Below are 22,845 nucleotides of genomic sequence, written 5' to 3'. Positions count from 1 at the left end.
TGTGTTTATTTAGTTTTCTGTTTTGGATTTTATTTTTGAGTTTCTTGGACTTATTGTCATGTATTATTAGCCCATGGTCTCAATATAATGTTGGGGGTAGTTTAGTAACTTTAATATGCCTTTTATTTAAGTTTATAAAGTTGAAAATTTAGGAGAGATTATGTTATTATAATTAGGGTTTTATGAATTTCTTTATTTCATACTTTAGTTTTATTAGGATTCTTACATTGATTTTCTTTATATAGATTAGAGTTCGCCCGTGCCTACGGCACAATAATCCTCTTTGAGGGTTAAGGGGGTAAGAGCGGAAAAAAATAAAATTAGAGGGATATTATTAAAAAAATTGAGGTGAAGAGGTGAAAAATGAAAAAATAATAAAGTAGGTTAAAGAGAGTATATAATAAAGTTAGAGGGAGTGTAGAGGAAAGATATAAAGTGTAGTGTAGGTCGATGGGACATTGTTCACCTACAAAACTGTAGCTGAGGGGACATTTATCCCACCTCAAAACACAAAATTGTAACAACTCAGTTGTGTTTTATTATATAGATTGTATTAGAATTTATTGGCGAAAAAGTTTATAAATAAAGAATATTTCTTTCAATAGATTTTCTTAGTGTGAGTTCTCCATCATTCTTGGTGTGATTACAAGAAACCCTTGGTGTGATTCCAAGGTTCTGTCTTTCCAACACTTATCTTTCTTTTCTAATCTTTTTTTTTTTTCTTGAATTGTTTTCTAATATTCTTGTCCTTGATTTTCTTGAATTTTTTATTTTTGCTACTTCGCTAAGTGGTAAGATGTGTGGAAAGTTGTTCCCACATCCTAAGTTCAAACCCCCTTGAACCCATACTTCTTATGTAACCACTAACCCATCGTTACCTATCAAAAAAAATATACAAAAATTCTTGAGACCAACAAACCTTAGTCCTTGATCTTTAATTTACAAACCGAAACCTTCAAACTTTTCCTTTACCCTATAAAACCTAAACCCCTAAGCATAATTGCAAAATGCTATAATTACGAATCTTTAACCCAAATCCCAAACAAGATTCCCTAACTAACCCCCCATTTTCATTTTTTTTCCCTCTTCGTCTTGCATCACTGTCGCTGGTTGGAATTCTTGTTGCATTCCTTTCTAACGACTGTCCTCACTTAGCCCAATGTAGGAAATTCATCTCTACCCAATAATTTCACATATTAACTCATACTAAGAATCCAACCAAGCTATATAATATATACTTGACTACGATATCGTTCTCTGTCGACATATATACTCCATACCAATATGTAATAGTAATCCAACTATTCCCCTAATCCCTGAATAGTGGAATAAAAGGTGATCATACTCTTTTTCCCTGAAGCTTACAAGTAGAGTTTTTTAGGCTTTTATTTTTTTTGGTTTATTTTTAATCAGGAACCTTATTGCAAGAATATTACAACCCTGAGTTGCAGGGGGTAGTGGTAATTTAAAAGTTCTATTTTTGTTTTTTTTAAACCCATGTCCAAGTATAGTTAGGTTTTGTTTCTATAAATTCTTTTAGTTAGAAAGTGGAGATCAAATCCTTGTTTGATTTGATTTATATTTTAGTGGTCTAATCTTGTTAGGACTCTAAGATTAGGTTCCTTATTTGGTATTTTAGTCTTATTACGATTCTTAGACAGGTCATCTTTATTCTTGATGTGATTCCAAAGTTCTATCCTAATATCTCTTCTCTTTATCTTCTAATTTTATTCTCTTTTCTCATTTTTCTTCTATTTTTCTAGTTCTTGACTTTGTTTAATTCAAGAACTCTTGACATCTTGATTCTTGAGTACTTGAAACCCCCAAACCTATTAGTTTTGTTTCCTTTATCCCAACATTTTACCATATAAATCTAAACCCCAAACCGTAATTGCAAAACATTGTAGTTAAAACCCGCAACCAAACCCTTAAGGCTATGATGGTCTGGTGATTTTTGGTACCCATTGTTAACTATCCCATACTGATGAAACATAACCATTTAACAATTTTTATACATAAATTATGGTACTGCTAGTTATTTTGTAAAATGCGAATGCTCAAACTTAAGGGTATGCTAATCTTCCAAGAATTGAGGGATATGTTAGCAATCCCATAGACCTAAAGAATATTCAAAATATTGCAGCACTAACATTTTGAAGTTTATACAACCATGAAACATATCTCAGAGACGTTATAATCTTGGCACAATGCATGTAGTATTTTGATTTAACTTAAAGAGAAACTTACTCAACACTAGCCAAAATCCAAGTGATATATTTCAATTTCCAGAAGTTGTTCTTCGTTGCGTTACAAAATCATCGGCAGAGTAATATTCTGCTATGAGTCGGTACATATACGATGGATTATGCCCTCCCCTGTAAAGAGAGAATGAACGGTCAAAACAAATTACCAAAATTGAATGAATACCAAAGAGAAAGGAGGAACTATATATTCGGCTATTAGTTTCGAGCCAGCTACCTTTTTATTTGAACCGCTTTATATTCTCTTTGTATTTGGACCCACATTCTTTGTTTTTACTGATTAATTAACTTCCTACATAATTTCTTTTGTATTCAAATTGGTATTTACTTTCTATTCAACAATAGCTGTTTTGAGTATGTCTTGTATATAACAAAAGATATCTTGTTGAAGAAAGCAACATTCTAGACATGTTAACTTTCAAAAGAAGATAACTTTCAAATAAAGGTAATACTTCACTTACTAGACGAATAAAGGTGTATGGGCCTACAAGCATGTTAATAATATGGCCATGAACATGAACTTGGGCAACATCAGATACCCACTTTTTCGGGCCAGCAATTGTAGAGTTTACAGGTCTGAGCCTGACGCCATAATTGTTCTTTACTTTCTCGTCTTTTGTTCCTTGGCTTTCGAAGAGGGTATTGATCTTCCTCTCATTCTAAGGCTCAGGATATATCCAAGGTGTACTAAACTTCGTTGAGTTACAAATTCAGAATTAATTCAAGGAAGCTTAACTCAACATGGAGAAATTTTATAAAGATTTGCTGACTCAAAGAAGTTTGGAGAATTTTAAGACCAAAATGTGGAAATGGTAGAATAAGCATGATGACAATACATGAATCATTATGTCATTAGTAGAGACGTCTGGAATTTTCAACTGGCCGAGAAGCATCCCAAGATTGAGACCATAAACCATGAATGTAACTACCTTGCTGGTTTGTCATGAAAAGACTTTTGAGCCTCTCCGCAAGTATCCTATGGCTATGAGCTTCTTCCTGGGATTTGTCGTGATAACAAGCTCGGGACAAATCAAGGGCCATTTTGAGCCCGCAATTGAAGAGTTAATATGTTTTGGGCATCATCATTACTATTTCTTTTTATTTTTCTTCCTTGGCAAAAAAGGGTCTCAATCCTCCAATGCTTCTAGGGATTATATGCTTACATGCTTCCAATTACTTGTCTACACCAATAAATATCTTAAAAGTTAGGTATATATGCAAAAAAATTGTTAAATTAAGTAGGGGGTCTTGGGAATTGGAAGTTGGTGTGTCGACCTAGGAAAGTAGGGGGGCTTGGCTCTAGAAGATTTATATCCGTGAATAAAGCTTTGTTCGGGAAGTGGTGTTGGCGTTTTGGTATTGAAAGGGAGGAGCTTTGGAGAAAAATTATTGCCGCGAAGTTTGGGGAGGATACAGGAGGGTGGAGTAGCTTGCCTAGTACTACCCCGTTTGGTTGTGATGTTTGGAAAGGCATCTCGAGAATAGGAAGTATCTTGGGTGAACATGTTCATTTCGAAGTTGGGAGAAGGGATCGCATTTTGTTTTGGGAAGATGGTTGGTGTAGCAAAACCCCATTGCAGTTTTTGTTTCCAGGCCTATACTCTATTTCCACGAGAAAAAGAATGCATGTTTTGGCCTTCTTGGTCCCGAACGAGAGAGGTGAGTCCTGGGATCTGGGTCTTAGAAGAAAACTTAATGATTGGGAAATCAAAGACGCAATCTCTATCTTGGATTTGCTAGCCTCAATGAGACCTTCGATAGATGGGGTTGATTGCCAGATGTGAAAAGGTACTATGGATGGTCGCTTTTCTATCAAATTCTTCCATTCCTTTCTAGAAGGCAACCAAGAGGCATGTTTTCCTTCCTCAATTATTTGGTCCTCAAAGGTGCCGACCAAAGTTTCCTTTCTAGTGTGGTTGGTGGCTTTGAATCAACTCCCCACAATTGATGTCTTTCAGCGCAAGGGTCTTGGGTTGATGGATTATTGTTGTTTGTGTAAGTCTAGTGGGGAGCCGGTCGATCACATTCTCATGCATTGCAATCAGGCCTATGCCATTTGGTCTCATTTCCTCTCTCTTTTCAAGGTTTCTTGGTGCCATCCTCATTCGGTCCTTTCTCTTCTCTCCTTTCTCTTCTCTTTGGCTAGAAGAACCCTTTCTTGGTACTAAGGTAAGAATTCTATGGAATTTAACACCCTTTGCAATTTGTTGGGGATTGTGGAAAGAAAGGAATTCCCAGACTTTCGATGTGAAGGTAAGCACATTAGAAGAGATTACCTTCAATATTTTTGGCTTGTTGTTCTATTGGTGCAAGCAATTCAAAGAATTTCGGGGCGTTTTCTTCGAAGAGTTTGTCTTTAGATGGGATTCTGTGACTAGGGAGTAGCTTACTTTTTTTATTTTGCTTTTTCTATTCTTCTCTCTTTCAGTCTTTGTTTCCTTCTCTTTGTAGTCTTCGAGGATTCCTTGTCCTCTCATCAATAAAAAATACTTATCAAATATATATATATATATATATATATAATCAGCTATGTTAAACATGTGTATTCTACACAACTCAAACAAAGATGAAATAGACAGGTGTTTTCGGGAACTTCTCCATAATTGCAAGTGTTACAGAAAGAGAGAGGGAACTTACGTGTCAGTGATAAAAAGACTAACAAGCTTTGGAGGCACATAATCAAATGCAGGATTAACAACATGAAGAAGAGGAGAACCACTGCCACTTCCAAAATCCATGCAATCTGAGAACTTTCCAAAATCCAGCAATTCAGAGGGTGATCTCAGATCATTCAGCAAAACTTCTGGATTGTGTGGATACAAGGGACACAACTGTAATAAAGACAAGATAACATCAAACGACGGGACACATTAAAGGTATCCACAATTCGGTAATAAATCAGTATAAAGAACTAACACAGGAACTGTTCATGGACAAAGGAAAAGAAAAATGAAAGAACAAATTGCCAAATCTAACAACTTTTTTTTCATTAAAAAATTTGCATATTACATTATTAGCCTTAGCATAGTGACAAAGTCAGAGTTCAGGAATAATTCGGCAAGAGAAAGCTTCAGAAAAAATCTGCAAAAGTTGATAAAGTTGGGCTCGGATAAATTAAAAAATAAAAATAACATGTTTAAGTAAAAAAAATTGTTCATATATTAAATGATAAAATAACACTTAAAAAATGTAAAAATAAAAATAATATATGATTTTTGAAAAGAAAAGTTGTCAATTAAATCACGATTAATCGTGATATTTTGAAAATCTAAGATTTTTTTTCAAAAACTTTGCGACTTTTTGAAAAAAAAATCGTGATTTAATCAACAACTAGTTTAATTGTGATTTTTTTTTTTTTTTTTAAATCACAGATTTTTGTCACCATGAGCCTTGGCCTAGTTCATTCTCCAAAGGTCTCACCTTCTGTGAAAACCAAGGACAGATTATAAACTTCGGAAAAACCAATGTTATACTACCGACTCTCAAATAAATTAGCAACACAGGATGGTCTATTCAGAATAATGTGTTTGTATTGGATATTTGCATGTTAAGTGTACATGTTGAACTATCCCATATCCTTGCCATCTCTGGTTATAAACATTTGTTAAAATAGTTGTATTGCATGTGTATAGATGGGCGGACATCTCTACTCTTAGTTTGTACATCAAACGTGTTTATGCTGAAACATCAAATTATGTGTTTGACTAACATAGAGAAATACATAAGAAAGACACAGGAAAATATCTGGATAATCAACTGCAATAATAGTAAAAACAGATCCTATAGGAACAAAAAAATAAAATAAAAAATAACAATTTGGCAAAACATGATTTAGTTACCAGATCAGGCTCAGGAATCTGGAACCCAATGGTAAGATTTAGGGTCAGCAAAACCAATCCTGTTCCTCCATTAAATTTGTTCATAGCCATGTCTTTTGTTTTTTTTTTTTTGAAAAGTATAGCCATGTCTTTTGTTATTTAAAGAGTGCTCATAAAATGGTTTCAAATCTTATCCGAGACTGAGATGACTCACCTGAGTCATCTCGGTATCTTCCATGAACGAGACGGATAGACGTGGCATCTCAATTGTGTGGAATCTCGCAAGATAAACAAGACAACTCGGATGAGATTTTGCAAATCTCGTCCGATTTAGTAAAAGCCGAGTTAATTGGGATTTTGTATGTTTCAATTAAAGGAATTAATTTTTTTAGAACATAAATACATATTATCTATAAATAAAATATGATTTTGGGACCAACATCTTTTAATCAACCTTATTTTATAAATAAAAAAATAAATAATAAATAACTTAAAACGATTTTCATATAAAATAATAATAATTATAAACCGAGTTAAATGGTTTATCTTGTCCGAGATGAGTTGACTTGTCTAAGACAACTCAGTCTTATCCATGAACGAGACATCAAACCGAGATTTGAAACCATGGTTCATATCAACTTTCACTATCTCAATCCACGTTCTTCAAAAGCACAACTCCACTTAAGCAGTGAATCAAATGTGTAGTATGAGAAACTTCATCTGTTTCACGAACGTGGGAAGAGCCAACGTAACTCCACGAAGCAATGAATTCCTTGGGGCCACCCTCCAGGATCCGGTTGACCCTCGACTCAACCAGTTGCACGTAGGAGACTCAACCAGTTGCACATAGGACTTTCCAAGGGGGCAGTGCTTGTGACCATGGGATTAGTCTCACCCAAAGGGTGGAATACCACAATAAGCAACTAAAAAAATGTATCAGAACACTAAAATTTGTTTGGTTCCAGGGTCTTCTTTTCTGTTTTCCTTTATACTTTCCCGTCTCTTTACATCAATACCCACCTGTCACCTAGGATTTGACGTTTCTTTTTTATTATGGGATTTCAATCCCAGAATGTGTTCTCGTGGTAAAATGGGGTGATGACGCTCTTTACGTCAAGAAACATAGAGGGTACGATGTGTTAATCTTGAAGTTTAAGGCTATAGTTGCTGGAAATCAAGTTTAAAAAGTTGTGTAATGTCAAACCATGTCTTACCAATTTCCACATTAAAAGTGAGAGGGAACTCATTTCTGTTGGTTGCCCAGGTTGGCCAAGACAATATAAAATATGATGATTATGCAAAACAATGTGATGTCATCTAAAATGGGGTAACGGCAATTTTCACTCACAATTTCAGCATCCATGTATCTGGTGTTATAAAATATGCCAAAATATTTATACCAGCATTGAACATGCACATTCCCAAATACTATTTCAAAAGCCAAATAAACCATCAAAATTATTTGCTCAACTTAAAATTTCCAACAAAAAAGGCCTAGAGTTGAACAGGTGAAATGACCAAGCATTCCAATTAACCAATATAGTGATTTTAAATATTAACCACTACCATTCCACCACCAAAATGAACCTTACAGAACCCAGACAAAAAATCTTCACCCATATAATAAAACACAATGGTGGGTCCCACCGTTTCTACAGTTTTGTGGGGGGATAAACGTCCCATCCACCTACAGTGGAGTGGGGTTCACACTGCCGACTTTATTATCTTTATCCTCTTCATCCCCTTCGATTTTATTGTCTTTCCTCCCCTCCCCCTCCTTTTAATGTCTCTCCAATTTTACCATTTTTCAATAATGCCCCTTTAACTTTACTATCTTTCCTCTTTCACCCCTTTAACCAACTTTATTGTCTTTTCATCTTCTCCTCCTTTCTTAATAATACCTCTCCAACTTTATTATTTTTCATCTTTTACCCCCTTAATCTCAAAGATTTTTTATAATACTCCTCCAACTTTATTAGTTTTCAGCTTTTACCCCCTTAACCCCAAAGAGTCCTATGGCATGGGAGAACTCTAGTTCTACTATAATGTGTAAAATAACAATGATTTCACAAAAAGACCCATTGAAAACTGTCCTTTTTTTCATTGTTATTTTTCTATGTGAATGTTGAAATGGTGGCGTTAGAAGATGAAAAGGGAGGATAAATACATGCGAGACAAGATTGCTCTTATACCAGCATACCTTGTGACTACCAGCAACCACAACAAATGGAACAGCATGCCTTTGAGCCGCAAGTGCAACCATATTCAACCCAACAGGCGCTATAACCCCACCATTGGCCATGATGGCATGAGCTCCGACAATAACCTTTACATTAATATTTTCAAGTTAATAAATATCCAAGAAACCATCAATAAAGGGAAAACAATGGCAAAGTTATCACATACCATATTCACTCGAGATATCATGGCAAAAACTGCAGAATCAGTAATAATTGTGGTTTGCAAACCTCTCCCAACCAACTCATTTGCAAGATCATGGCCCTGATACCTAATAGACCAATGTAACAACAAAAGCTGATCGAGTAGTAGCGAATATGAAAATAATTCAAGCTAACGTGATGGTTTATTGCCTTGCAACATAGAGATAGCCACCATTTCCATACCTTGGCGCACCCTCTGCAACAAATACACGGAATGATCGCTTTTTCTCCTTTGCAGCACAGAGGAACTCCCTCACTGTTTTTGAACGGCCCAGAGTTAATATTATCTCACTGACAAAACACAATTAATTCGTTCAGCAAATGCCAAGAGAATGCAAGAGAAACATCTAAACATTAAACTAAAAGGTCTACATTAACAAACCACAAACATAGAGATTGATAGATATAGATTGTCAAGTAAAAGAGAAAAATAGAACTTAGGGGGGAAAGTACGAAAGAAATAGTAAATCATAAGACAAGTTTGGAGAGTGGAGTTAAAAGAAAAAAAAAACCAAGAATATGGTTTCTCTACAACAAAGAAAAGTTGATACCACAGGCTCAACTATTCCTGTCAAGTTACAATATTTGTGCAAAATCAATCCACTGAAAGGAAACCATATCCTCTGGCAGGACTTGTCGAAAAAAAGAAAAAAAAAAAAAAAAAAATTATCCCAGTATTTAGGAGGCTACCAAGATGGGCCAACTACTCTTGAACTTCCGATTAGATTAAGAGAATCACCCTCAAAATCAAGCACACATCAGACACCAATGATGTTTAAATTTGTTCCAAAGGAAATAATGGCATATGTCACCCCACTCTCCTGATGAATAAAATACCACATCTTACCATGCTCATCTTAAATATTTGAGTCATTATAGTCCAGGATTGTTCTTTACTTAAAACTATCATTTAACTGTAAACTACCCTAATCCATCATTTACCCTAAGAGGCAGAAGTGTGTGCGCATGTGTGCACTCAATAGGTCTACCATACAACCCATCTTAGCGATAGGAAAATCCTCCATGATTTTCTCAACATTCGAATTTGAAAGCACCACACATCTAGCCTCGTTGATTGCAACATCGGTTTCTACATCAGCTAGAGTCCCAATTTCCTTGAATGGCTCACCAACAACCATCATAATGTCAGGTTCAACTCCATCAGAATCCGAATGTAGCTTCATCACTAGCCTCACCACCATCTTCTCCTTCATATTTCTAGCTTATCCTTCTAGATTGGAACAATTTCTTCAGTGTCTATGATAACCAATTGGTTTTGTTTGATTCCAATGTTTCTCCCTCAAGACTTCCGCTAAATTTTTTTTCTATGTTCTTGCTTGTTTCATCCTCGAATGGGCACTTCTTTGTTAACCAACCATCTATCCCAAAAGGTCCACCTATTAGAAAGGGGGCGAACAATGACTACAAGAGGGTCACGGGTACGATAATACATAACAACCGGGAGCAAGCGAATCACAAGCTCAACACTCCCCCTCACACAAAGTGTGGAAAGAATTGATCCTGTAACATATACAGACCTCCTGCTCTGATACCATGTTGACCAACCAGCTATCCCAAAAGGTTGACCTGTTAGGAAGGGAGCAAATAATGAATATAAGAGAATCATGGGCTAAATAGGGGTATGATAATATGTAACACTAGGGAACAGGCGAATCCCGCACTCAACATTCTCTAACTTTTGTCCTTGTTCAAAGCGGGAAAAAAAAAAAAAATAGTAGACCAACAATGATCCATGGTTGATTGGTTGCCAAAAAACACTCATCCCATATTCCACTCATACATGATTTGGATATCACTTTGTCAAATCAAATATAACACAAGCTTTTGCACCATTCGACTATGTGCCTTTTCTCGTAGCATGATCAATCTCCAGTACCTTTTCAATTAAAGATGCCAAACCATTAAGATTCTTCTCTCATAGTAAAACAACGACAAGATGTAGGAAAGTTACCCATCTTGGCACCATCCATGGATCTATATCTAAAGGTCAAAATAACGAAGACCATTTGAAGACCCTCATAATAAATATTGCAATTGTGATTTGTTCTTTCACCAATATCTCAATCATGTATGGGTGAGATGAAAATTTTAACATAACACGTTTGTAATCGATTGTAGATGCCTCACATGAACCTCCAATTTTCCAAGCACTAATGACTTTATGAATCACTTTGAAGTCCAGCTTGAATTGTTTCCCTTGTCAAGGTTTGAAGAATTTTTTGCACCAAGCCAGTTCGAACCTTTGCAAAGCCAGCAAAGTGTGATCACTCACTCTCACTACCTCAATCCACATTATTTTTTGGCCTAACTCTCACATGTTTATAACCTTCAACTTACATGAACTGAGATTGGACATCAATCTCAAGTCAAATCTCACCAATTGTCCACAAGTTCCCCCTCTTTCACCTCACAAAACTCCTTTAATATGGATGTTCAATCCATGAGTAACCCCCAATAGATTTGCACAAAGCTGAGATGTTTTGATACTTGTCTTCAAATATCCGAGCATTGAATTCCTTATAAAGGCCCCATCTCAAAGCAAAAGGTAGCACTCTCCATGATCAACGGCATTTGCTCCCCAAGAACTCATGTGATATAGGACATCTACAATTCTAGTTAGAATCTTAAGTAGTTTCCTAATTCTAGTAGGATTTATTTATATTTCCTAGTTTAGCAGGATTTATATTTTATATTTCTAATAGGATTTATATTTCATAGTTTTATTTTAGGAGTACAATTCCTTGTTAGTTTCTAATTTATTTTAAAATTCGTTTTTATTCTTTAGGCTATTATTAGAAGCTATTATTAGAAGTGCATAGAAGTGTCCAAATTGAGTTATGGTAGGTTTGAAAGTTAGTATTATATTATACATAGATAGAAAGTTACATTTTAATATTTTAAAAGGTTCCTAAGTTATTATGATGGAGTTATCTATATAAGGAACTCCAAAAACGAAATTCAAGAAATTCCAAAAGCATATCAATTCAATTATCTTTTCTATCTTAATTACTTTTTAGCTTTATGCTTTATTTTCTTTCAAGCTATTGCTTGTTTATCAATTGAATCTATTGATTCAAATTGATTTTGTGTTCCATTGAACACAAACTCTCAATTTCTTATGAATCTATTGATTCACACGCTTCCGCTATGTCCTCATGTGCCCACATCTCAAACACCTCTATGGAAGAACCAATATTCCTATAAGTACACTTTAGACTCAAGCCCAAAAACAAAACAAAACAACGTGTGACTCTAACATGAAATTTCTAAAGATCAAATGATTATACATATAACTCTAAAGATATATTACGACACAGAGAGAAAATTTAAAGAGACGAACAAAGCTGATCAATGACATGTAAAAAGAAGCTACTTTTGGTGAATATGTTCCACTGCCTGTTCAGCAATCTGCTCATGGCAAGTGTCAATGTCTTGAATAAGTTCATTAACAGCCTCAATAACATCATGCTTTAGCTTTCGGCTTCTTGAATTTTTATCAGCCGCTGTAAAGGAGAATAAAACACTGAATATCAATATTCATCATTCAGTCGAGTTTATTGACAGTAAATGCTAAAACAGTTTTATAATCAATTCACTTACTTTAGTCATACATATGGTGATTTATAACTTTTAATTGATTTGGCCAAGTTCAAAAAACAAGTAGCATGAAAATTTATCTTTTAGACATTGATGATACAATTTGAACGTCACTAAGCTCGTCAAAGACAAATATATATAATAAAACACAATGGTGGACCCCACTCAACTACAGTTTTGTGGGCGATAAAGGTCCCTTTCAACTACAATTGAGTAGGGTTCATACTACCTCACCTTTCCTCTTCTCCCCTTCAACTTTATTGTCTTTCCTCTTCTCCCCCTTCCTCTTTTTCAATAATACTCCTCTAACTTAAGTATATTTCCTCTTTTATATATATGGGAATGCTAACGTCCAAGATAGTGTGGGGACGTTAGCATCATCCAATAATTTCCATTGACAAAAAATATCCTTCATTCAATGTTAACTCCACTTATTTTTCAATGTTAACTCCACTTATTTAGTAAGGGCAAGAAAGGTCTTTGTACCAAATTATTTATTCAATTCACTCTCTCTCTCTCTCTCTCTCTCTCATAACTCTAATCAATTCAATTCACTCTTTTTGGCTCTCAACGTTGGCTCCCTAATGTTAGCTGTGGAACATTGTCCATATATATATAAAGGGGAATGCTAACGTCCAAGATAGAGATAGTGTGGGGACGTTAGCATCATCCAATAATTTTAATTGACAAACAATATCCATCATTCAATATTAACTCCACTTATTTAGTAAGGGCAAAAGGTCTTTGTACCAAATTATGAGAGAGAGAGTGTAGATGACGTGTGAGAGAGAGAGAAAGTGAATTGAATAAATAATTTGGTACAAAGAACTCTTTTTCCCTTACTAAATAAGTGAAGTTAATATTGAATGAAGGATATTTTTGTCACTTAAAATTATTGGACGATGCTAACGTCCCCACACTATCTTGGACGTTAGCATTCCCCTTTATATATATATGGACAATGTTCCACAGCCAACATTAGGGAGCCAACGTTGAAAGCCAAAATTTGTCTTATATGGGTTAGAAGTTTTAGAATGGGCTGATTTTGTTGTGAGAATGATATTTATGGTAAGGAGATCATCCTCACAAAAAATCAGCCCATTCTAAAACTTCTAACCCAAGTTTTCAAGTTGAAGAATCATGGACCGTCAATTTTACTGTTAATCTGTAAACCACTTTTGATGGGGTGAGAAGTTTAGGAATGGGCAGATATTTTGTGAGGATGATCTCTATGGTGAGGAGATCATCCTCACAAAAAATCAGCCCATTCCGAAACTACTAAGCCATATAGGACAAATTTTGGCTCCCAACGTTGACTCCATGGTTTAAAATATCGGAATGTATTGGTTGATACATATCGGTATCGGCCAAGATCGATACGAAACATTGACCCTGAAATATTGAATGTATTGGAGACCCCATATATATATATATATATGCAAAAGAAAAAAGTAGCTATTTAGAATAAAATTTTGAAAAGGAGGAATAATGCAGAACAGCTCACATTTGCTTTTTCCTTCAGAGTCACCCCCTGAAGAAGAAGTATGAGGAACAGCAGCTGAATCGGGTATACCCTCAAGAAGGGTATGCAGAGAAGGAGCAAGCAGAGTACTTCTGGAAGCAGCAGCAACTGCTGCAGCAGACAGAACTGGGTGGTCATCTTGCTTAACATCATCTTCGTCATCACTTCCGGCTGATAAACTTAACCCCCCAATGGCAGTTGTTGCAAGAGAAAGATCCTCCTCTCTAATGATATGCAAAACACGCCTCACAACATTCCCAACAGCAAGCTCTGCAGTGCAATTCCATCCATATAGCATTGTTATAGAACATCGGCAAATGAGAATCAACAGATCCATTTGTAACTTCAAAACACAGAAATGATTAACAGCATTATACAAAACAACCCATTCCACATTATGTCTAAAACCTCAGACACAACCACCTATTCCAGACATGCATGTTATTCCCTCCATAGAGCATTGTCATAGAAAATCAACAAATGAGCATCGCTACATCCATTTGTAACTAAAAAAGATAGAAACACCTGCCAACATTATACAAAACAACCAGTTGTACATTATGTTTAAAAACCCCACCGCACCCGCCAATCCACACACACACGTTCATGCACATTCCACACTCACCCACATCCCACCTATATGCACACATGCACACAAAGCATGTCTTAGTATGAAATGCAAGGAAAAATTACTCCGAGGAAAAAGAGTCCTGAGGGTATCTCCTTGGAAAGGTACTCTTATCATGTGTGATAAACCATGTACCTCGGGATTCCCAGCTACCATTCTTTGGGAATTCAAAATTCCATCAAAGGTAGCATTTTTTGTATAGAATGCTAACTATCTAGGAGCCTAGACAAGATCCTGACTATAGACAACCCAGACCCGATAGAATTATCATAGTGGACGTTTGTTCTCCTTGCAAAAAGAATGGGGAAAATGTAAATCACTTATTCCTTCATTATGAGATGGCCTTTAAGTAAACCCAAATCTTGGGACAAGGCTGTGTTATCCTTCTTCTTCTTTGAAATTGGTGCTCCTGAAGTTTTAGCTCTAGAGGGAGAGATGTGTGGAGATTTATTGTCCACAGTATATTGAGGTCCATGGAGAAAGAAAGACAGAAGCATTTCAAAGGGAAGGAAAGCCAATTAACGATGCTATTCTCTAAGTTAAAGCTCTTATCTTCTTTTGGTCTATACTCCAAAAAGAGGTCATTTTTAGGATTTTAGGTGGAATAATTTTATGCTAAGAGGTAAATTAGTGTTTTGCTTGTTCCTATTGTCTGGTGATTGTCTAATTGTATTCCCTTAGGATGGTCCCCTCTACCGCCTTGTGTGTACTTCTTTTGTTTCTATGAATAAATTCAAACTTAAAAAAAAAAATAAATAAATAAAAAAAGAAGTTAACCTCAAGAATGCTCTTGAGCTTGCAATCATAGTCGTATTGGATTGATTTTGTGTTGTCAGGTTAGTTATTGGAGATGCCGATGAATTGTTGATCTGCTCAAGATAGCCTTGAAGAAGAGCATCGAGTCTATTTCAGTAAGCACTCTATTGACCTCTATTTCTCAAGAATAGAAAGCATTTCAGGGCCCATGTCTTGAACCAAGGAAAATGGTAGACCAGAACCAAGGAAAATGGAGAAACCTCCTCGGAAATTTTCGAAATGGTATCCCAAAATGCCCCAACTGCCAATAGGTCCTAGATTCCCAAACCCAATGCCACTAATTTCAAATTTTAGCTACTCATCTAAAGGGGGTTGTCATTGAATGGATAGAACTATGAATCTTCTTTTTTACATTAAAATTTGTATTGAGACATATCTTCAATCAAAGCATGTGTGTTTATATCGTTTCTTACTCTTCGCCCATGTCCTTTTGGAATTTCTTTCTCCCTTTTAGAGCCTTCAATTTGCACAAAGCTTTTTTCTCATTGTTTTGTTATTAGACATTTTTGTAAATGCTTGAATCTTCTCACCAGACTTCCCTTTGTTTTATCTTCTATTGGGCTATTCCTAAATCTCATCGAATGTACTCATTCTTTATTTGTTTTTCCTAGTCTCCCGATATTCAACTCTTTATTTTCACCTTTGTAAGTCTCATTCGATGAACAAGTTGTTCTGGACTACCTGACATTTAACTACATACGCATGGTTGGTATTATTGTTTCTTGAAAAAAACCCATCAATCACATAAAACTTTAAACGTGCTCCTCCAATTTATCCATCCAGCACAAATTGTATGAGTCATATCCTCTCCACTCTCTCTATCCCTATAGACAAGTGAACCCCTAATGGCAAAAAGCTTCTACCTAATATGTCATTCCTGCTTCGGAATCCCATTACCACTTCCAAATCAAAAAATAGTTCAATTAGTACACCATGATACCTGAATAAACTAAAGAACGTAGTCTCAATGGCTTGCTCTTCAATCTTAACTACTATTTCATCCCTATAATTATCCTTATTGAAATAATACTCCATATATTATAACTTGTTACAACTTACTTAACACCTTTAGTTTCTATAGTCTCTCTCCATTATTCAAGTTTTGAATTGCTCAATCTCTAATTTCATCAATAAACACTACATTATATAATCTATAAATAACATATACTTAATAATTATAAACATTGGGTTTCCTTCTAAAACCCTACGCATTAAAAATGAAAAAAATGGAAACTTCCTTGTCTCACTACTTATTATTCCATCACTATTCCTACACACACACACACACACACACACAAATGGGTTTCCTTGTAAACCAAATATTAAAAAAAGTACGAATTAAACGAAATATAATTGGAAATGTAGGAAACAAAACAAGTGCATTATCATCTAAAATACCGATTGAAGACTTAAAACGAATGAATCTGTTTGAAAGCATACCGACAGGATTCGCTGCTATCAGCTTCTCTCCTACAGACTTTACGGCCTGAACTAATGCACCAGCCTGGTTCGTATGTGGCACTCTTTGCTGAGAAATTACAGACCGAAGCAACTCGGCTGTCTGTCTCGCTGTCGCCTGTGATCCCTCAATTTTACTGCCACACCAGAAAACAGATTAACTGAAAATTCTCCAAACACTATTGATAAATAATCGATCAACTATCACAAAAATCGAATCCGAAAACCAATTTTTACTTAAAAATTTGGGATTTACCGTCTTTTGAGCTTGAGAACGAACTCATTAACAAGGGGTTGAATGTCTGGCATGGCTGTTACCAAATTTTCACCAGAAATTTGAAAAACAAGAGAACTGAAATGAAGAAATTTTTTTGTAGGGTTTTTTGGGGCTGTGAAATGTGAAGAGAGGTGAGTTTAGCTGCAAATAATGGAAATCTAGGGTTTTAGAACTTTAGCATATTCTGCATGTTTTGGGTCTTATCTTTCTTGAAGGACAGAGGCCTGAGAGTGGATTTTGGTAGGGGAAGCTTTTTTATTTGGATCGCCGTCCAGTGTTCTTGTGTGCACAGTCGATCTTATTTTTTGATATGTTAAGGGTTGATGTCGACACTCCAGTTTGGAAAAAAGTTCTGTTGACACACCAACTTTTATTTACTATACACAACTTACAAATCAAGGCACAACACGAAAATTGTATGGGACCGAAAAGTTGCACACCACTAGTGACTGGTTGCACCTCAATCTTAAAAATTTACCTCCTTTGTATTTTTTATAATCTTTCCAAACCTACGAATTGCACTTCATTAGTGTCCTCTTTGTTTTAAGATATCTAAATATTTATTGAGTTAAAATGATTTTCTTTAATGGAATTGAAAATGTGTCGATCTATTGAGGAAATTTATCTAAAATCTAAAATTAATCAAGTACATTTTGCACCAATTTATGAGCAAACAATAATTTTGTAGGCATTATTGAAAAGGGGAGGGGGGTGCAACCTTATATTTTTTTATTTTTGTTGAAATGAAAATCATACAAATGGTGTGTAAGGGGGAATTTTTCGTGATGGGATGCAAGTAGTTATGGATGGTGTGCAACTAGTAGGTCCCAAATTTTAAATGAGGCTAAAATCAGCCCAATATAATTTGATTTTTCCATTTGGACCTTTGAACTACAATTTTCCTTCATTTCTAGAGTCAAAAATTATGTATTCATGTAATTAGAGTGTTATTAGGATCTTACAACTATTGGCAATTGAATTCCTCATCAAACTAAAATGCTTGTATAGATGGTGGTGTTTGTGATATTTGATCACTAAGTTTTTTTCTAATTGGTCAACCTATTTTTAATGAGTTCAGTAACTCGATGTTAATGAGAGGTATCTAGTATCATCACCCAAAGACTTTAGCAACTAAGCTAGTTAGCACCTAATTTGATCACCTAGTTCATTGAAATTCATTTGCAACAATTTATGATCCTCTGAAGACATTATGAACAATATCGTAATCGAATGATGATGAGGAATGCTATAAAATTGAGATATAAGCCAAGATAGGAAGGTGTATTAGAAAATAAGAAATAAAGAATTATTTGGACTTTATTTGTATATATGTATAAATTATATCTAAGTATGTATATGTCTTAACATAAGATAGAGTTTAAGAGAATCGAGTAGCATTGTAAGATTCATGTTAGTGATTCCAAATGGTTTGGACGGGACATTGTAAATGATGATGAATTGAATAACTTCGTTGTCATATTATCTAAACAAATAACCTTTGTTTCTTGTATAATATAGTTTTGGTAAATGTATCCTTGCAATACATGTTCTTAAAAGACCTTTACTCCTCTAATTAATATGATTTATTTCCTTTATATTTTTCTTGTTACTTTACTTCTTCTTTTTTTTTTTTGAATTTTCATGAAGCCATTTTTTAGCTAAACGGGGAGATATCTCTCAATAGTTTAGATACAAATATTCAAATAGGTATAAAGAAATAAACAATTTATATCTTCTGTTTAGATGCGTTGTTGCAATCACCATCAAGGTAATAAAATGCAAATACATTGGGTTTTCTTGTACTCTTTAAAACTTTTCTTTTTTTTTTTCTTTTTTTTCGGCTAAGCAAACAAGAGATTAGTGGTTAATGGAGGTGAAGATGGGTTAAACGAGATTTGAATTTTGAACCTAAGTCATGGGACCAACTCTCCTCAAGCCTTTTATCACTTAGCCAAAAGCCTAGTATATGTTGTTGTACATATGCTTGTGCATGCAATTGTTATTGCAACCATAGAATTAGAATGTTTCCATTTACAGAAGGTTTAACAGAAATTTTATTTAATACTTTCTTTTTGTGTATATATTTCAGTGAAAATCACTTTTTATTCCATGAAATATTTAGTTAAATAGTGAATTTTAATCGAGATATCAAATTTTAGGTAATAGTTACAAGATTTTAAGGAAAGTGTAAAGGTGATTTCACTTTTTATTCCATGAAATATTTAGTTAAATAGTGAATTTCAATCGAGATGTCAAATTTTAGGTAAAAGTTGCAAGATTTTAAGGAAAGTGTAGAGGTGATTTCAAGTTACCTCTAACAACTCAACTTCTTCTGCTCTCCTTATGTTTCATGCTTCTTCATTCAATGGTGATACCGATATGGTACCTATCAAATACCCTATGATGATTAAGTTAGCTTTCAAGTTAACTAGTAATGGACTCGCTCCCCTTTCAAACCCTCTCCTTCTAAGTCTCCCCCTCTATTATAGTTTTTCCTAGAAATCTCCTTGAGATCCTTGATCTCCAAGGATCTTCAATATAGACTCTGCTATCCATTTCCTTGATTCCTAAGATCTTCCCTGAAATTAAGGGATCTAGGTTAGTTCAGTGACAACCCACAAATTTACCCTGCTCGGTTTATATACTAGGCAAAGCTAACATTCGAGCTCTACCCTTCAGACAAACTGCCCTAGGTACCACTTAGGAGCAATAATTATTTAGTTCTAGTCTCCTATTAGTCCAACTTTTGGACACATTAGGGCCCAGATATCTTACCAACTCTACAATTATCCCCTCTCAAGATGACGTTAATCTTCAGCCGTCATCTCAAGAAACAAGGCCCAAACATTTTTTAATGTAACTTACGTTTTGTCTTTTCATCATTGTGTCGTTTCGCTTCAAGTTCCATCATAATTATAAACTATTGTTTCAAATTTGGAACAATACAAATGATTGTGCTTCACCAGCTCCTGGTTTGACACGTGTCCCTATAATTCGTGTCTTGTTGTTCATAATTTTTTTACTATAAATATAAGGGTTTTAGGGATTCGACTGCCTTTTTCTATATTTGCCTTCTCTTTTTTATTATTCTTGAGCTTTGAAGCACCCAGGCTTTTTCATCTACATCTCGATCCTTCTTTCTTCTTCATTGAACTCTTTGGAGGTAACAATCATCTCTTCTTTTCGTTTTTTTTTTTCTCTAAAATGTCTAACACAGTAGCCAGCCTTCGCAAAACCTATTCCATCCCCAAAGAAGTCAAAATCAAACTATGTGAGAATTTCAATGACCGTCGTCCTAGGGAGATCGTGGTCTATGTGGGTTAGATCGTGGCTGGCCTGTGTTTTCCATTGTCTCCCTATCTCAAGGAGGTCCTGAGCCAAATCAATATGGCTCAAAGACAGATGTTTAGTAATTTTTACAAACTAATGGAGGTTGTTTAGAGGATGAGTATTTCTCCCACCAAGTTCATCTCCAAATACAACCTAAAATCCATTTTCTATCACATGGGGTACTACTCCATGTCTTTGAAACCACGGGGTAATGCCCTGGTGAACCTCCCATTTTTTATAAGGGTTGGTTTGTTAACCTCTTAATCATTTTTGGGTAGTGAGAGGGTCCCTAAAACCTTTTAAGGTAATAAATTCTCTACTCTTGTTGAGAATTCGTTTGTAGAAAGATAATCTAAACTTTCTTTGAATGTTTCAGAGTGGTCTACTAATGCAAAATGTCCCTTCTTTGAATATTTCACCATGGAGTATTTAAAAAATTGAAATTTGATTTACAATTGTCTTAATGATGGTTGTAGTAATATGGAGGTTAATAAGTAGGTGTTGAATGATATTAAAAAAATAGAATATTATTATAATTTTTAGTTAAAATTTGAAATTAAAAAATTATTGATCAAATTGCACAATTACAACAAATAACAGAGAAAATAGTTTTTTTTTTTTTGACATTTTCAAACCCATACATCTTAAAGTACTTTCTCAATGAAATAATTATCAAATCAACTTTAGAATTATATTTTGTTTTAAGAATTTGATATATAATCATCACAATGATAAGTATAAGTGTGGATGGCATGTTAAAACACATGACGTGCATGTGTATAGAACTTGTAAAAGTGAGAGAGAAACCCATATCGAGGCATTCACTAATCAAGTGTGTTGATGCTTCTACATTTAAATGTAGGTTTGTTATGATATAATATTGTAGACACCCCATTTTTGCATCTGCCTAATTTGACAATTCGTCACCCGGTTACTGTGAATTCCTAATGATGATCGCAAAAAACTCGAAGGCTTGTGAGTACTGTCCTTGATTCCTCCCATTTTCAATCTTTTAATCTCCCCTATTCGTTATGACTCGACATAAAAATTTACGCACACTTAAGATCGATACACCTTACACCCGATTTACCAAGCACATACGCTTAGGTTTGCTACACAGTTCGATAACCTAGAGACCTCGCTACTCTAGGAAAACATGATTTTGAAACGTAAAAATAATCACGTTGGGACTGAAAGAAACCTCACGGTAAAATTCGTAAAAATGTGTAAAAATTGACAAATGACAAAAATGCCCTTCATAATTTTGGACTTCTGAAAGACTTCGAAAATACCTCCATTGCACTTAGAGCATGATTTCGATTCTAACGGGACCCAAATCGTCAAAAATAGAGAAATTTAAAGAAAAGTCATAAAAATGATTGAAATGCCCTTCAATATCCAGATTCAACTTAGAGATCCTGATCCTTAGAAAAACGTAATAAAAATCAAAATCCAGTTAAAAATTCAATCTATTAAAAAATAAAACTCAAATTAAAAATTAAACAATTCAAGTTAAAATCAAATAGAAATCAAACTAAAAATTTTAATTTAATAAAAAGCAAATCCAAGATTAAAATCAAACTCAAGTTAAAAATCAAAATTCAATGAAAATTAAAAATTAAAAATGACTCGACCGATTAAAATTTCATCGAAATTAAATTAAAAATCAAAGTCAAAATTAATTGATCAAGATTCAATTAAAAATTAAAAACCAACCAACCAATAAATTTAAATCGAAACCTAACTAAATTAACAAATTCAAAATCCAACTCAATCGAGTGACGAAACGAAATCTAAAATCAAATGGCCAATTAACAATTAAAACTCGAATTAAAAATTAAAATCAAATTAATTTTTTTTAACCAAACTCAAAATAAAAACTAATTGACTAATAAAATTTAAAATTAAAAATTAATCGACCAACAAAAATCTGAAATAAAAAAATTAATCAACCGATGAAACAAAATATGAAATTGGCCAACCATGACTCGACAACAAAGAGCTACCAATAAGGTGAGTAGCGTGGGAACGTTACTCTCCATTCTCTCAAAAGAAACGTTTGAAAATAGAAAGGAAATCAAATAAATAAACAAAAACATTAAAAAATAAAGAAAGAGGAAAATTAGCAAGTTTTCTTATATATAAAACATAGAGATATTTCTTTTTAAAGGTCTTCTTCTCTAACGTCCTTGGGACTGGACGCTTTCAACTCTTTCTCTGCATTCTCTGCTCTCTCTCTCTTGGAGGCTCATCTCTTCTTTCTCTCTTGGACGTTCAGACCTGCTATTCAGCTCCTCTCCACATCCTCCCCTTGTTGCCCCTTTATCATCTCCATTAAACCTGCAACTCGGTCATCGCTCACAGTCCCTTTCATATTCAGCCATTACTCATAGCCTCTCCCACGTTCAACCACTCTCACGTTCTGCTTTCATAATCCATCTCATCTCCACCATTAAACCTGTAATACATTCCAATCTGAAACGTCCCTATTCTGCCTAGCACAGCGTCCATCTCTTCCTGCCTTGCAACGTCCAAACTTGTTGTCCAACCTCTTCTTTAATAACCTCCTAAACAGCCAGACTACGTCCCTGCACATTGCTACCCTCTTCACTTTCTCCCTTGCTGCCCAACGCCCTAGCTTTCATCTCCCTTTGCTGGTTGTTGTGCCATCGTCCC

The 22,845-nt window shown here is 34.8% G+C and overlaps 1 protein-coding gene across 1 annotated transcript; it reads right to left on the bottom strand.

Annotated features, from left to right (window-relative positions):
• Positions 1–1,982: 1,982 nt before the first annotated feature.
• LOC147384173 (uncharacterized) lies at positions 1,983–17,116 on the bottom strand. Its single transcript, XM_086425672.1, has 9 exons — positions 16,819–17,116; positions 16,545–16,699; positions 13,643–13,930; positions 11,915–12,044; positions 8,704–8,811; positions 8,486–8,588; positions 8,280–8,405; positions 4,899–5,092; positions 1,983–2,375 (listed from the first exon to the last, which is right to left on the bottom strand). Exons 1-9 carry the CDS (start codon positions 16,869–16,871, stop codon positions 2,279–2,281), a joined length of 1,254 nt encoding a protein of 417 aa, XP_086281798.1. The 5' UTR covers positions 16,872–17,116; the 3' UTR covers positions 1,983–2,278.
• Between the last annotated feature and the right edge of the window lie 5,729 nt (positions 17,117–22,845).

Source organism: Akebia trifoliata, chromosome 15 (genome assembly GCF_017979445.1).
Source record: "Akebia trifoliata isolate Shusen 1 chromosome 15, ASM1797944v1, whole genome shotgun sequence".
Lineage (NCBI taxonomy): Eukaryota > Viridiplantae > Streptophyta > Magnoliopsida > Ranunculales > Lardizabalaceae > Akebia > Akebia trifoliata.
This window is presented reverse-complemented; position numbering and strand designations above follow the sequence as displayed.

Coding starts and splice junctions, on each gene's coding strand:
- LOC147384173 (XM_086425672.1), bottom strand. CDS start 16,871: ATGCCAGACATTCAACCCCTTGTTAATGAGTTCGTTCTCAAGCTCAAA. Junction 16,700..16,818: donor GTTCTCAAGCTCAAAAGACG/GTAAATCCCAAA, acceptor CTGGTGTGGCAG/TAAAATTGAGGGATCACAGG. Junction 5,093..8,279: donor TGGTTGCTGGTAGTCACAAG/GTATGCTGGTAT, acceptor TCTTTATTACAG/TTGTGTCCCTTGTATCCACA.